The 14,009-nt window shown below is 39.7% G+C and overlaps 1 protein-coding gene across 3 annotated transcripts in view; it reads left to right on the forward strand.

Moving 5' to 3' along the window:
- The first annotated feature begins 1,270 nt into the window (after positions 1 to 1,270).
- Positions 1,271 to 14,009, forward strand: part of LOC101440527 (acyl-coenzyme A synthetase ACSM1, mitochondrial-like) — a 42,591-nt gene continuing 29,852 nt past the window's right edge. Inside the window, exons 1-2 of one of the 3 annotated variants that reach the window (XM_058286414.2) lie at positions 1,271 to 1,451; positions 5,839 to 6,073. In XM_058286414.2, coding sequence (XP_058142397.1) covers positions 5,888 to 6,073 — 186 coding nt within the window. In that variant the 5' untranslated portion in view covers positions 1,271 to 1,451; positions 5,839 to 5,887. Of the gene's footprint in view, positions 1,452 to 1,523; positions 1,737 to 5,838; positions 6,074 to 14,009 lie in introns of those variants that run through there. The other 2 variants (XM_058286415.2, XM_058286416.2) reach the window with 2 other exon arrangements.

Consider the following 14,009-nt stretch of genomic DNA (forward strand, 5'->3'; position numbering starts at 1 on the left):
ACTTCTTCAGCTTTTTCTGTTCGAGTGGGGAAGGCTTCCACTCAGCCAGAAAAAGGTGCAAATGAGGACTAGGAGATATTTATAGCTTCCAGATCATAGCATTTCAGTAAAATCAACTACTAGATCTTTGAGAGGCATATTGCCAATTCTTTGGACTTCTGGGGCTCCCATGGGTTGCTGGTAAGGGTTATTTTTTGCACATGTCATGTACTGCTGGCATACGGCATGGGTGATAGCAGCTAGACTTGGTATGTAGAAGAATCTTTCTAACATTTCTTTAAGATGGGTTTTTACCAAGTGTGTGTTTTTGTGGTAGTCTTGAACTATGGTTGTGGCTAATATTTGTGGCATGACCATTCTGTGATCAGGCAATGTCCACCACCCGTTTGCTCCTTTTGTCCTGCTTTGAGAGAGTATATACTCACTTTCTCTCGGCTTGAGTATATTGTGGTTCCTGGTGATTCAGAGTTTGCGGGAGAAGAGCAGGCACTTCATACTGGAGTTTCTGATAATTAAGAGGTGGAGGAATGAGGGCAGGGGCCAGGTTTTCAGGTAGCGATCCTTTTCATGCTGCTCTTTTTGCTTCAGCCTCTGCCCTCCAATTTCCTTGAGTGACAGGGCTGTGACTTGTCTGGTGTCCTTTGCAGTGCATCACTGCCACTTTGATAGGCTCCCAAACTGCTTCTAGTAGTTCCAGAATCTGTGTACCATATTTAATGCTCTTTCCTCTTGAGTTAATGAGTCCTTTTTGTTTGTATAGGGCTCCATACACGTGCAAGGTAAGGAAGGCATATTTGAAGTCTGTGGAGATGTTAACCTTGGCCCCAATCACAAGTTGTAGGGCTTGGGTGAGGGAAATGAGTTTGGCTTTTTGTGCTGATGTGTTATCTGGGAGGTGCTGGGCCTCTACTGTGGTTTCAGAGGTTACTGTAGTGTATCCTGCTCACCTGTCACTGCCCCTGAATAAAGCTACTCCCATCTGTGAAGAACTCCATGTTGGGATTTGGTAGTGGCTGGTCTTGGAGGTCCAGCTGGCTGTAATATACTTCTTGCAATGTTTCCAGGCAGTTATGGATTGGAATTCCTGGCTCCACAGCTAGCAGGATAGCAGGATTTAGGGTTTTTACAAGTTCCAGTTGGATGGATAGATTTTTACATAATAGGGTTTGATATTTAACCAGACAGTTGTTAGTTTAGTAAGCCAGTGTGTTCCTTTGGCTTCTAAGATTGTGAAATGATTTGGTCTTGTTTTTCTGTCTCTCTTTGCTTCCTGTCCTGTGACTTCTGAGTATCTCCTCCCCCTCCTGAACCACCTAATCCCTGCAAATTTCTCCCCTCTGAGTCTCCCCACCTGTGCCTAGGAGCCGAGTTTTGCTGTGTGCACAGTCCTGGGGAGGAACTTGTCAGAGAGAACAAAGGATACAAAGCTCCTTTTTCTGTACATATCCCAGGTATGATGGAAGTGAATGCAGATTCTTTGGTGTGGATGTGTGTAAGTGTGTGCATGCATGCACACATGTGAGTGCCACAGTGCAGGAAAGTGTATATAAAGTCCTGAACTTAGAACCAGAAAGCCTGATTTCAAGTTCTGGAAATGCCATAAACTGGCTGATCTTGGGCAAGTTACTTTCTCTGATACTTCATCTCAACTGCAAGATGAGAATGGAGGCCTTTGGTGACAGGAATAAATGAAAACATACAGGTGATATGCTTGCATGGTGGCTGGCCCATAGAAGGTAAGAATTTTAATGTTGGACATTTCCAAATGCAGTGGACCATGGAAGGTGGATGCAGAGGGGAGTAGAAGAAAGCAAAAAGTGAAAGGTTGGAAGAAAATGACATGATGCAGGAGTTGGTTCACATTCTATAAAGTGAATGCTTTTCATTTATAATTTAAAAAATATGTATCTCTCTGGAGGGGTTTGGCTTCAGAATTTGCTGAGAGTTAGAAGACACCTTAGACATTAATTAAGCCCTTACTGTGTACCAGACACAGTGACAGCAAAGTGGTTGGTGTGAATTGTCTCACTAATCCTCTCAGAAATCAGGGGTAGGCTCAAGTTCAGAGACATGAAAGTTGTTCAAAGTTACCTAGCAGGTCGGTGGTGGAGTCAAAAGTCTCTGGGACCTGGACGCCCCTCACAATGCACTAAGTACATTGTCTCCATAAAATAAATGGCTTTTCCCATCCAGAGGCTTGAAAACAAAGGGCTATTGCAGGAATTTCTCAACATTTATTCTACAGATATTTACCTGGGCATGTCGTCATGAGCCAAGCCTCCCCTCAAAGCCATGACATCAGTTGCTTTCAAAACACCTTTTAGAGCACTTTAAAAAATTGTTCTTTAAAAATACTTCATAAGGTGTCATTAGACTGTAAGCTTTAAAAGGTGAAGACTCTTTCACTCTAATTAATCTCCTCATTCTCAGTACCTAAAACCACAGCAGGCACATAATACATACACAATGTATGTGCTTAATGAATTAAAAAACATATTTTTCTATAATTCAGATATTTTGTGGACAGACCAGCTTTTCTCCTCCAAATTTTCATCTCCTAGTTTCCTGAATAAAGACAAAGAAGGGAAGAAACTAACATTTTGTTGAGTATCTATTATGTGTTGAGACTGTAAGGAGTAGAGAGACATGGATAGATAATATAAAGATATTCATATATATCTTTATCTCTATATAGATGTTGATATAGATATAGTTAGACGATAAAGAAATTAGTATAGGTATAATTATAGATATATATATATATATACAAGTGTGATTTTAGATACATAGTTATATAGATAGAGGGATAAAAATAGATGTAAATATAGATATAGATGTGGTAAATATAATTAGATAGATGTATAGGTAGCATGGCAGATTGATAATATTAATAAATGCTAAAAAGAGATATTGATTATGTTTGTAAACTGGTCTGTTCCTCTGGGCATGATACCACACTGATTGCATTAAATTCAGAGGTTCCACTTTTTCTTTATTAAATCAAGATTAGGCCTTTGATTCAACCACATCATTAGGTCATGCAGGGTTGAGTCCCCACTTCCTTGGTGGTCTATATAAATAGATGCTCAATCAGGAAAATAGAAGTAGATGCACAGAGAAGATACACAGAGGAAGAGAGCAAGCTCCATAGACCTGGCAAGTGCCCTGAGAAGAGAGAGGAACGATTCACCTGATAATTTACAGCTGACCTTGTAAACAGACTGCAGCAGCTGAGCCAGGAAAGAAATGAGCCCCAGGAAGAGAAAAGAGCCCTATGCCACCCTGTGTCTGAGGTTAGAAGAAGCTGGACCAATGGAGCCTTAGGAAGGAAGAGGAAGACTGAACCCTCACAGATGTTGCAGGCCATCTTGCTTCAACACAGGGCAACAGGCATTTGATGAGAAAGTACCTGATATGGTACATAGAGTTGGACTCTTTAGGACATTGTGACTGTAAGCCTCTACCCTGAATAAGTACCTTTTATAAAAGTCAACAGATTTCTGATACTTTGCAGCAGCTCCACTTTGACTAATACAGGTAGATAAATAGAAATAGAGGTGATAGAGATGATAGAGATAGAGATAGAGATGATCGAGCTATAGATACAGATGATAGACATAGAGGTAAAGGTAGAGTTAGAGGTAGAGGTAGAAGTAGAGGTAGAGGTAGAGGTAGAGGTAGAGGTAGAGGTAGAGGTAGAGATAGAGGTAGAGAGAGAGAGACAGATGTCTGCATTTAGTTCTCTTTTTACACTGTGAGATCAGGTATCAGTGAAGAAGCTGGAGCCTGCAGTATCCACATTCAAGACCTTATTCCTGTTTGTTCTCTTCAGACTCTAACATCAAAGGTCTGGCAGCCATTCCTTTTGGTGAGGCTTAATTATTCAATGAGAGTTTCCCCAGAGAATGTGTTCACTAATGATAGCTCAGTTATCTTGGTCTTTTGCATGTTTCATTTGTCTGTGCTGGCTCTGGGCTAAATGCTTTACACAGGATGTCATTCATTCCCACATCTCCAGGAAGCAGGTTTTGGTGAAGGAGTTGGAATTTGAGCCTGTGCTGTCTATCAACCTGAAGCCATGCTCTGAATGTTCCAGGTCCTCCTCATCTGGGCACTGCACTTGATCCGCTCATGTGGTATCAATTAATTTGGAATTACAAGCACATATTGAAAAGAGAATGCTAAAATAATTGTCTCTTTATTTGATCAAGAGGGTTTAATGAATTCCCCCAATCATGTCTCCTTTCATTTTGGTCTTTAGTCAGTAATTAAGGAGTTCTTTGCATTCTTCTTGGGGAAAATAGTGAGTTGGTATTTTAAGGAAGATCCTTAGGCCATTAACGCATCTGTGTATGAAAATAGCAAAAGTCTGCTAATCTCACTCTAAATTAGCTGTGTGTATGGAAGGAGATGTGTGATGGAAAAAAAAATAACCCAACAGGTCTGTCTTCTAGAACCATTTCTGCTATGGAACTTTCCTTGCAACCCTGGGGAAATCCCTGCCACTCCAGGGCTGTTGGCTTAGATCATGAAGTTCAAGCTCAAAAGCCCACAGGGACTGTGCGGGCACACTAAGCAGAGAAATAGGCAGAGTGCTGGAAACTGTGTCAAATTGGAGAACAGCCCATGTAAATGAAGTATCATTTCTCAATTCTAGCCTGTTCATGCCTTTTGAAATAAAGGCCCAGTGTTGCCAGGTCCTCCAGGTTTTCATGAGAAACTTTCAATTCAGAATTTTAAAAGTAAATCTCTCACACTTGAAATGTTAACAATTCAATTTTTTTCTCCCAAACCTGAGGGCCAAATAGAACATGTCTGAGGGCCAGATCTGGGCAAGCTGGTATCTTAGGGTCTTTCTAGCCCCAAAATGCTCTGATTAAATAAAAGATGGCCCTGTTGAATGGCAGGTACTAAAGAAGGGACATACTTTGGTTTCTATGGGAAAAGGATCAGTGCTGACAACTAATTTTTAAGGGCTGAACTTTTCATATCTCCCTCATTTCTACCAGTAGAAAGTCACCCCAGGGTGTATTTAGCAGAGACTTACATATTAAAAATGTGTAGCAGAGTTCTGGTTAACATCCAAAATTTAATTATGGTTAGTTTTTCATGGGTCTAAATTGCTGAAAAGTAAACTGAGTCAAGTTTTATAAGTCTCTTCTATGGATCTATCATCAAACACAATCATCTTATTGGTCATGAGATGGAAGGAACTTATTGTGAACTTTGAGAAGGACATTAATATATAAGGGTTCTGCTCCTATAGTGGGGGCATTTGCCAGTATTTGTGGTGGCAAAGAGGTTTCATTTCATGTGTCAATTCTAATGGATTTGTAATGGCTGCTTGGGGTCAAAATCCTGGGGGATGAATGCTCAACTCTGGACCAACTAACTTTGTCCAGAGGTGGATCATTTAATAAGATGACAGTTTCCATGGAAACCTCATGATTAGATTAGGGGAAGAGATGTTTCCAACGAAAGGGGAAGTTGGAGTAAAGGGCATTCAGAATGATGAATTTCTTCCACAAGGGGGGATGATCTCATGGCTTCCATCTGGACTTAACTCCTAGGGAGTACAGGAAAGGAAGACTCCTAGGAATGCATAAGTAATAACTAGCCCCTCCCCAGCATCTTCTGCCTCATGGTTTCCCAGTTAGAGAGATAGGAATGAGGTTCCACTTCACCAGGGATGCTCTTGGTTACACTTTACCACCTAAGTCCATAAATTGAGCCCTCCAGATTCTGAGAAGGTGAAACAAAGCTAAAATTCTGAAAATTAACCATTTTATGGAGGAAATACCTAGTGTGCCACCAACCTGTCAGCCATCTCTTCCCAAGGCAGGTGGTGACTGAGAATTCTGTTCCTGCTTCCTGAGGACTGCCCACCATGCAGTGGCTGATGAGGTTCCGGGCTCTCTGGGGTATCCAAAAATCCTTCCATTGGTTTCACCCTGCCCCTCAGCACCTGCGCAGCCAGTGTTTATCAGAAGCCCCAAAGTTGAATGACTATGATAGACCTGAAGAATTTAACTTTGCAAGGGATGTGCTGGACTACTGGAGTCAAATGGAGAAGGTAAGGGGGTATCTCTGGTGGGGTTGGGGAACATGAGTGGCCTCACTGTCCTTATCTGAGGGTCACAGAACCAAGGACAGCTTCTGCCTTAGCTCATCAGCATCATGGAAGAAAGTTACACTTCAATTTGGCCACTTCTTCACTTCTCCGAGCCTCAGTGTTTTGGTCTATGAAATGGGGATAATATAGGGTGGTTGAGTAATTTCATTTAATAAATAAGGTAACAGGTGAAAATATTTAGTACACAATTTGTGCTCCATAATTTTGACCAAGTGCAAAGTTCTAGTCACAGGGTGAGCAAGTTTGTATTAGTCTGAGTTCTCACCTTCAACTGATGGGACTGTGACTCAATCTAGACTTCATCTCATCAGACTTGGGCTTGACTTCTCAAGGTTCACCCAGAGGGAGGTATAGACCACCTGAATGTGTACATGAGCATCTGACTCATTTGTCCAAGCCATGATATCTTCCTTCCCTTGAAGATGGCAAGTCTAACTCAAATCAACACCCTACTTAACCTTAGTCTCTCTAGGTTTTACATGTCTCTGCAGGAAACCCAAGAGCTTGGTTTATTTTTTACCAAGGGACAGATTAGGAGATCAGCTGTGGTGACATGAGGGGTTCAGGTAAACAATAGGGATGTTTCTAGCTGTTAAGTTCCAGCCCACAATGCCTGCAGTATGAAAAGTGGCCCAGCATGCTCCTTGTACAGAAAGTTGCATACACCTGAGATGGAGGCGGAGCATTGTGTAATTTTTAAGTTTCACATGAACATATGTTCATATGCTACTAATTATATTTAAGGCTCTTATGCATTTCATGGGGGCTTTCTCATTTCCTTCTTTCTCCTTCCTCTGAATTTTCAAACTAACCTCCAGAATAACAGAGCTTTCAGTCATAGAGGCCATCTTTAATGTGCCATTCAAGCTCTTTAAATTTAATCTTCTGATCTGATGGGTGAGGGACCTGGGGTTCCAAGGGCTTAAGTAACCCTGAAGGAATCAAATACCTAGTACATGGAGGAACAGGATTTAGACCCAAGCTGTCTGATTATAATGAATGTTACTAGCCACAGTGCTCAATGTTTTTTATTGAACCTGTCTTACTCTATAATGATGTCAAAATGTCCCTGTGTTCAGAGTATAAATTGGCATTTCTAATTGCCCAGAGCAGCAATCTCGTTAAGAACTTTTGAACCATGAGATGGGCTGGAGAGGGAGGATGACCAAGGAAGAGCCATCCTCCTTGCAAGTCTTATCTTCATAAAGTCCTTATTAGCTGGTCATGCAGTGGCCCACAGTTTTAACCACCAAGTAAATATTCCTCCCCCGGGATGCCAGATTTTGTTAGTTTTTTTGATCGTCTTTATCAGTCATTGTCAACCCCCCATAGCTCCAAATCCACCCCCCAGCCTTCCCATCCCATTAGTGTTCCTTCTCAGCACTTCTCTTCCACTGGTTTCAGCAATTCCATTGGTCTTGTTCATGATCAATAACTGACATCATCATTTTCACACAGCAGTGATTTGCACAGTGCCTGACACCTAGCAGTCCCTCAAGAAACATTCGTGGAAGAAATGAATTTTGATACCTGCCTTACAAGCATCATAGATATTGATTCCAATCATGTGAAAGACCCTCCAGAGGTCATACCACTGCACTCCACTCCTGCTTTCTGTACCCCTCCTTTTACGTTAATAAATGTCACACAGAAACTTGATCCTTGACCAAAATGGCAAAACAAGTGAAGCCACAACACATTTAAGGGATTTGTTTTCACTCACCTTTCAACACATTTTACTCTTTTTTTTGCTGCTGTCAAATACTTTTTTACATAATACAGCAAAGTACCTTGTGGGTCAATCCTTGGATGGAATACAGTCACTCATTCAGGTCACCAATTCATAACTCCTGTTTCTTCTTTTAAATTAAACCCTAGGCAGCTTCCTAGCATTTTACACTCAACTTCGATAGACTCCTGGAGCAGCCTCCCAAATCCACACATGAGAGGTTGTGCTCATGCAAACAGCTGTCCATCCCATCTCTTAGAGGATGCATTTGTTCACTTAACACTCAGTGAGACTCTAACATGGGCCAAGTTCTAGTCTAGATGCTGGGAATAGAAAAGTAAACAAAACAAATAACTCTACATTTTCCCTCTCATATAGTGTGATTCCCACTCCATGTTTTAGAAGAGGTGAATAGACATCTGGGACATTCAGATGTATTTATTTTGATAAAAACCAAGTCAGGAGCAAATACTCCCTACCAATCCCTGATGTAATTTAACACTAAACATTGCCATGTCAATATAACCAAGTATATATTGATGCAAAGCTTAAAAATCCAATAGCTGAACACCATTACCTAACTCTTTGTTTTATATTCTTGGCTCAAGCAGATGAATATATGTGTTGCAAACACCTCAAATTCCTTAGGATCCAATAGTCATATCTGACTATGTTTCTTTGAGTTGATGTGTCTATTTTGTGGCTCCTGAATTTAATTTCACAACTTTACTTAAATCATTAATTAGCAGTCATGGGATCAATACAATTTAAAAGGGTCCTCAGTTTCCTCTGAAGCAATTAGGCTTTTGTCCCAGCATCCCATAAGTGAGTCCTCCATGGTGTTCACAAAGGCTCTGTCTTTTATAATTCTAATACACACGCAGTATCATTGGCATGAGAAAGTAAGTTCCTTGAGGTTGTGAAACTTTTATCAAAATGATAAAATGATTGAGTGTTGTATTCCCAGCATGGAAAACATGACTACTATATTAACTATTTATTGAATGAATCGAGACGCACACAGCAACACAACCTCATCAACTGAACAACATTCCTGCCTGGCCATGAAGTGATTGTCTATCTAGCAAAGAGCTATCTGCTCCCTCCTGGAAGGGTTAAGCTCTTGCAGTGGCAAAGGACAGCTTTCCAGAGTTCTTTCATTGTAGTAACCTACTGGAAATACACACATGGGAATAAGGAAGTTTATCACAACTAAGCCTCGTGCAGTAAAGGAAACATGGTTCAGGAACTGGAAACTGGCTTTGGGGGCTTCTTTTGTAAGATCAGATCTCATAATACTAAACACACATTCGCTCCTGCATGGCGGCTGAGTATTTACTACCCCCTTGGAAAGCACCTGGCTTTTCAGCTTGCCCCAATGAAATCTGAAGTCTTCTCTCATTTGTTACAAGTCTGACCCTTGTAGGCTCTGAGTTTACAACCTCTGGTATAAAAACCAGATTATACCAATTTATCTAAATATTAATGGCATAATACCTATTATTTACCAATTAAACCTGAGCCAAAAAAGTATTAACTTATAGGCTTTACAATTATCTTCCTTGGTAAATTCTTTTATGTTCCAAGTATCGATCAATTAGTTCATTCATGTGAATTGATTCTCCATGATTCTGTTTCCCAGTTTGACATATCATATTATGCCTTTTTATTTTTTTATTTTATTTTATTTTAAAGGGCAGCTGCGAGCCCTTAGCAGCCAATACTCTTTTTTTTTTTTAAAGATTTATTTTTTATTTATTTAATTCTCCTCCCCTCCCCCAGTTGTCTGTTTTCTGTGTCTTTTTGCTGCGTCTCGTTTCTTTGTCTGCTTCTGTTGTCGTCAGCGGCACGGGAAGTGTGGGCGGCGCCATTCCTGGGCAGGCTGCTCCCTCCTTCACGCTGGGCTGCTCTCCTTATGGGTGCACTCCTTGCGCGTGGGGCTCCCCTACGCGGGGGACACCCCTGCGTGGCAGGGCACTCCTTGCGCGCATCAGCACTGCACATGGGCCAGCTCCACACGGGTCAAGGAGGCCCGGGGCTTGAACCGCGGGCCTCCCATGTGGTAGATGGACGCCCTAACCACTGGGCCAAAGTCCGTTTCCCATATTATGCCTTTTTAAAAATCTTTTTCTTTATTAGAGAAGTGGTGGGTTTATAGAACAATCATGCAGAGAAAACAGGATTCCCATATACCACCCCACCACCACTCCTTGCTTTGGTGTGGAACACTCAGTACAATTGATGAGAGCAAATTTTTATAGTAATAATATTAATTAAAGTCCATGGTTTAACTTAGGGCTCACTGTATAGTTTAGTTCCATGAAATTAAAAAAAAAACTATTCTGTTACCATATATACAATCTAACATTTTCCCCTTTTAATCATGTTTCAGTGCTGTTGTGTTCACAGTATTGTGATAACATCACCAACATGCATTGCCAAAACATTTTTGTCATTCCAAACAGACTCCTGTACATTTTAAATCTTAACTTCCCATTCCCTGTCCCCACCCTGTCCCCTAGTAATTTATATTCTAGTTTCTTTAAAAAAATTTTTTTTGTCTTCATTTTTTTAATGTTACATTCAAAAAATATGAGGTCCCCATAAACCCCCCACTCCCCTCCCCCCACTCCTCCCCCCATAACAACAGCCTCCTCAATCATCATGAGACATTCATTGCATTTGGTAAATACATCTCTGAGCACCACTTATATTCTAGTTTCTGACTCTACAAGTTAGTTGTTTTAATTTTCAAATCAGTAAAATCATGCAGTATTTGTCCTTTTGTGTCTTATTTCACTCAACCTGATTTCTTCAAGGTTCATCCATTATGTCACATGAATCAGAGCTTCATTCCTTTTTACAGCTAAATCATATTCCATTGTATGTATATAACACATTTTATTTATTCATTCTTTTGTTGATGAACACTTGTCTTGCTTCCATGTTTGCAATTGTGAATATGCCACTATGAACATCAGTGTGCAAATATCTGTTCAAGTTCATGCTTTCAGTTTTTCAGGGTGTATAGCTGGAAGTGGGATTGCCAGGTCATATGGTAATTCTACACTTCACTTTCTGAGGAACTGCCAAACTGTCTTCCACAGCAGCTGCACCTGCAGTGAGTGAGTGTTCTTATTTCTCTGCATTCTCTTCAACACCTGATATTTTCCATTAGTTTGTGCTTTTTAAAATAAAATTTCATTGAAGTATATCATTCATACATCAACATACATGAACAATAAGTGTAGTAAAAGTTGTGAACTTACAAAACAAACATATCATCATACTGGGCTCCCATATATCACCCCACCACCAACACCTTGCATTGCTGTGAAACATTTGTTACAAACTGTGAAAATGCATTGTCAAAATATTATGACTAACTATAGCCCATGTCTTACATTTGTGGTATTTCCCCCAACCCACCCAATTATTAAAATCCTATATTGACATTATATATTCATTATAGTTCTTGAGAGAATGTTCTCATATTTGTTCTGTTACCACAGTCCATTTTGCACCAGTGGATTCCCTGTGTTATACAGTCCCATGTTTTATACAGTCCATTCAATGTGTACACTTAGTGGCCCTTATTTTCATCATAGAGTTGTGCTGCCATCACCTCAGTGAATTTTAGGCTGTTTTCATAACTCCAAAAAAAAAATCCCATACCTGCTTTTACCGCCCTATTGTTGTGCCTTGGACTTGATATACCTTCTTTGCCATTGCTTCAAAAAATATTATATTACCGTTAACTATTGTCCATAAGTTACATTAGTTGTAATTTCCCCATGCATCACCATATTGTTAGCACTTTGTAAAAGAACAGCATTTTTATATTTACACTATTATCTTCAATCTTCACTCACCACCAAAACCACTATGTTATACATTCCCTAGATTGTTCTGTAGTTTCCTTTCAATTGACATCTGTATCTGTTCTGCTAAGAAAGAGGCAGAAACTGTAAATGCTATATAAAAGCGGTTTTATTCAATTAAATGCATGTCAGGTCAGGTTATATCAGAGGTTATATCAAACACAACATCTGATCTCTTATGAGGCCAAGAAGTCTGTTTGGTGGCCAATCAGAATCCCAAGTGGAAAAACAGTCCCAGGCAGAGTGTCCCCTCATAGGTGAGACTTCAGCCTGCAGCTAAAAGGGGCCCTACTTTTATAAGAGACTAATCTGTGATCTCAGGGTGGTCATGCAACTCATGCTTTGTCAGCACCCCCTGGAAAAACAATGCCCATCCAGGAGAGTGGCCAGTTCCCCCGAGGAGAGCCACCGTGCCCCAAAGTGCTCTATTCTATACATGAACGGGAACATGAAGGTTTTCAGCCTTTTGTTTTACAGGACATGTAAATGTCACATCTGATAACTTGTTCCTTTTAAACATTTCTCTTTTTTTTTGTTCCTGGCTGAGGGGGTTGTCTGCATAGTAGCATTACAACATTCCAAAGGATGATGGATAAGTTCATCATTCACATTTCCAGGCTAAAACAGCAGACACTATTGATTAGAAAGCTTATGAATTCACAATTCTTAGTAATTTTCTTATAATGCATTGGTCCAAAGACTACTTCTTTCAGCCACAATCACATTTATAAGTCAGTGTGTTGATTATATTCGCAATGCTGTGTTATCATCAATTCTATTCATTTCCACACTCTTATTAACCCTATTAAACATTCTACATGCATTATCTGCTCCCATTTTCAATGTACACTCTATAATTCTTAACCAGGGGTCCATGAGCTTGAATTGAAATTCAAAACAAAACATTATTCTTATGGGAATGTGTTGGTGCAGGTGTGATATATTTTTAAAATAATATACAGTATAGTGTTGACTTAATAAGGGGTCCATGGTTTTTACCTGACTGACAAAGGAGTCTATGGCACAAAAAAGATTAGAACCCCTGCTCTAGAATTTACCTCTGTGAGTTTACTCATTGTATTTAGTTCATATTAATGAGACCCTACAATATTTGTTCCTTTCTATCTGGCTTATGTCAGTCAACATAACATCCTCAAGGTTAATCCATGTTGTCATATGCATCCCAATTTGATTTCATCTTAGCTGAGTAGTATTCCATTGTATGTATATACCACATTATCCATTCATCAATTGATGGACACTTAAATAAAGTGAAAAATGCTGCTATGAGCATCCATGTGCAAATGTCAGTTAGTGTCTTTCCTTCAGTTCTTCTTGATTTATTCCTAGGAACAGGATTGCTGGATCATACAGCACTTCTGTAGTCTATAATGCTATATTAAACTTCCTGAGGTACTGCCAAACTGTTTCCCACAGAGGATGCACCATTCTATCTTCCCACCAATAATGAAGGAATGTTCCTACCTATCCACATCCTCTCCAGCATTTGGAGTTTTCTGTCTCTTTTTTTAAATAATAGCCATTCTATATGGTGTGAAATGAAATCTCATTGTAGTGTTGATCTGCATTTCCCTACTAGCTAGTGATGTTGAGCATTTCTTAATGCGCTTTTTGGGCATTTGTATTTCCTTTTTGAAAAATATCTATTCAAATCTTTTGTGCATTTCTCAAATTGGATTGTTTGTCTTAATTGTTGAGCTGTGTGATCTTTTTGTATATCATGGATATTAAACTCTTATCAGATATATGATTGCCAAATATTTTCTCCCATTGAGTCAACTTTCCTTAGAGATGTAAAATTTTTAAATTTTATAAGGTCCCATATACCTATTTTTTTCACTTATTATTTGTTGTTTGGGTTTCAAATCTAAGAAACCATTGCCTAACACCATGTCCTGAAGATGCTTCCCTATGTCTTCCTCCAGAAGTTTGATAGTTTTAGCTCTTTTATTTAGGTCTTTGATCATTTTTTATTGATTTTTTAATATGGTGTGATGTAGAGGTCCTCCTTCTCTCTCTGTCTCTCTGTCTCTCTGTCTGTCTGTCTCTTTTAAATGGAGATCCAGTGTTCCTTGCACCATTTGTTGAAGATACTATTCTTTACCAAATGACTGATGTTTGCCACCTTGCCAAAAATCAGTTGGCCATAAATGTGATAGTTGATTTCTGAGCATTCAGTTTTATTTCATTGGTCATTCTGTCTGGCTTTATGTCAATACCATAATGTTTTCATTACCATGGCTTT

The sequence above is a fragment of the Dasypus novemcinctus genome, chromosome 23 (genome assembly GCF_030445035.2).
Source record: "Dasypus novemcinctus isolate mDasNov1 chromosome 23, mDasNov1.1.hap2, whole genome shotgun sequence".
In the NCBI taxonomy this organism is placed as follows: domain Eukaryota; kingdom Metazoa; phylum Chordata; class Mammalia; order Cingulata; family Dasypodidae; genus Dasypus; species Dasypus novemcinctus.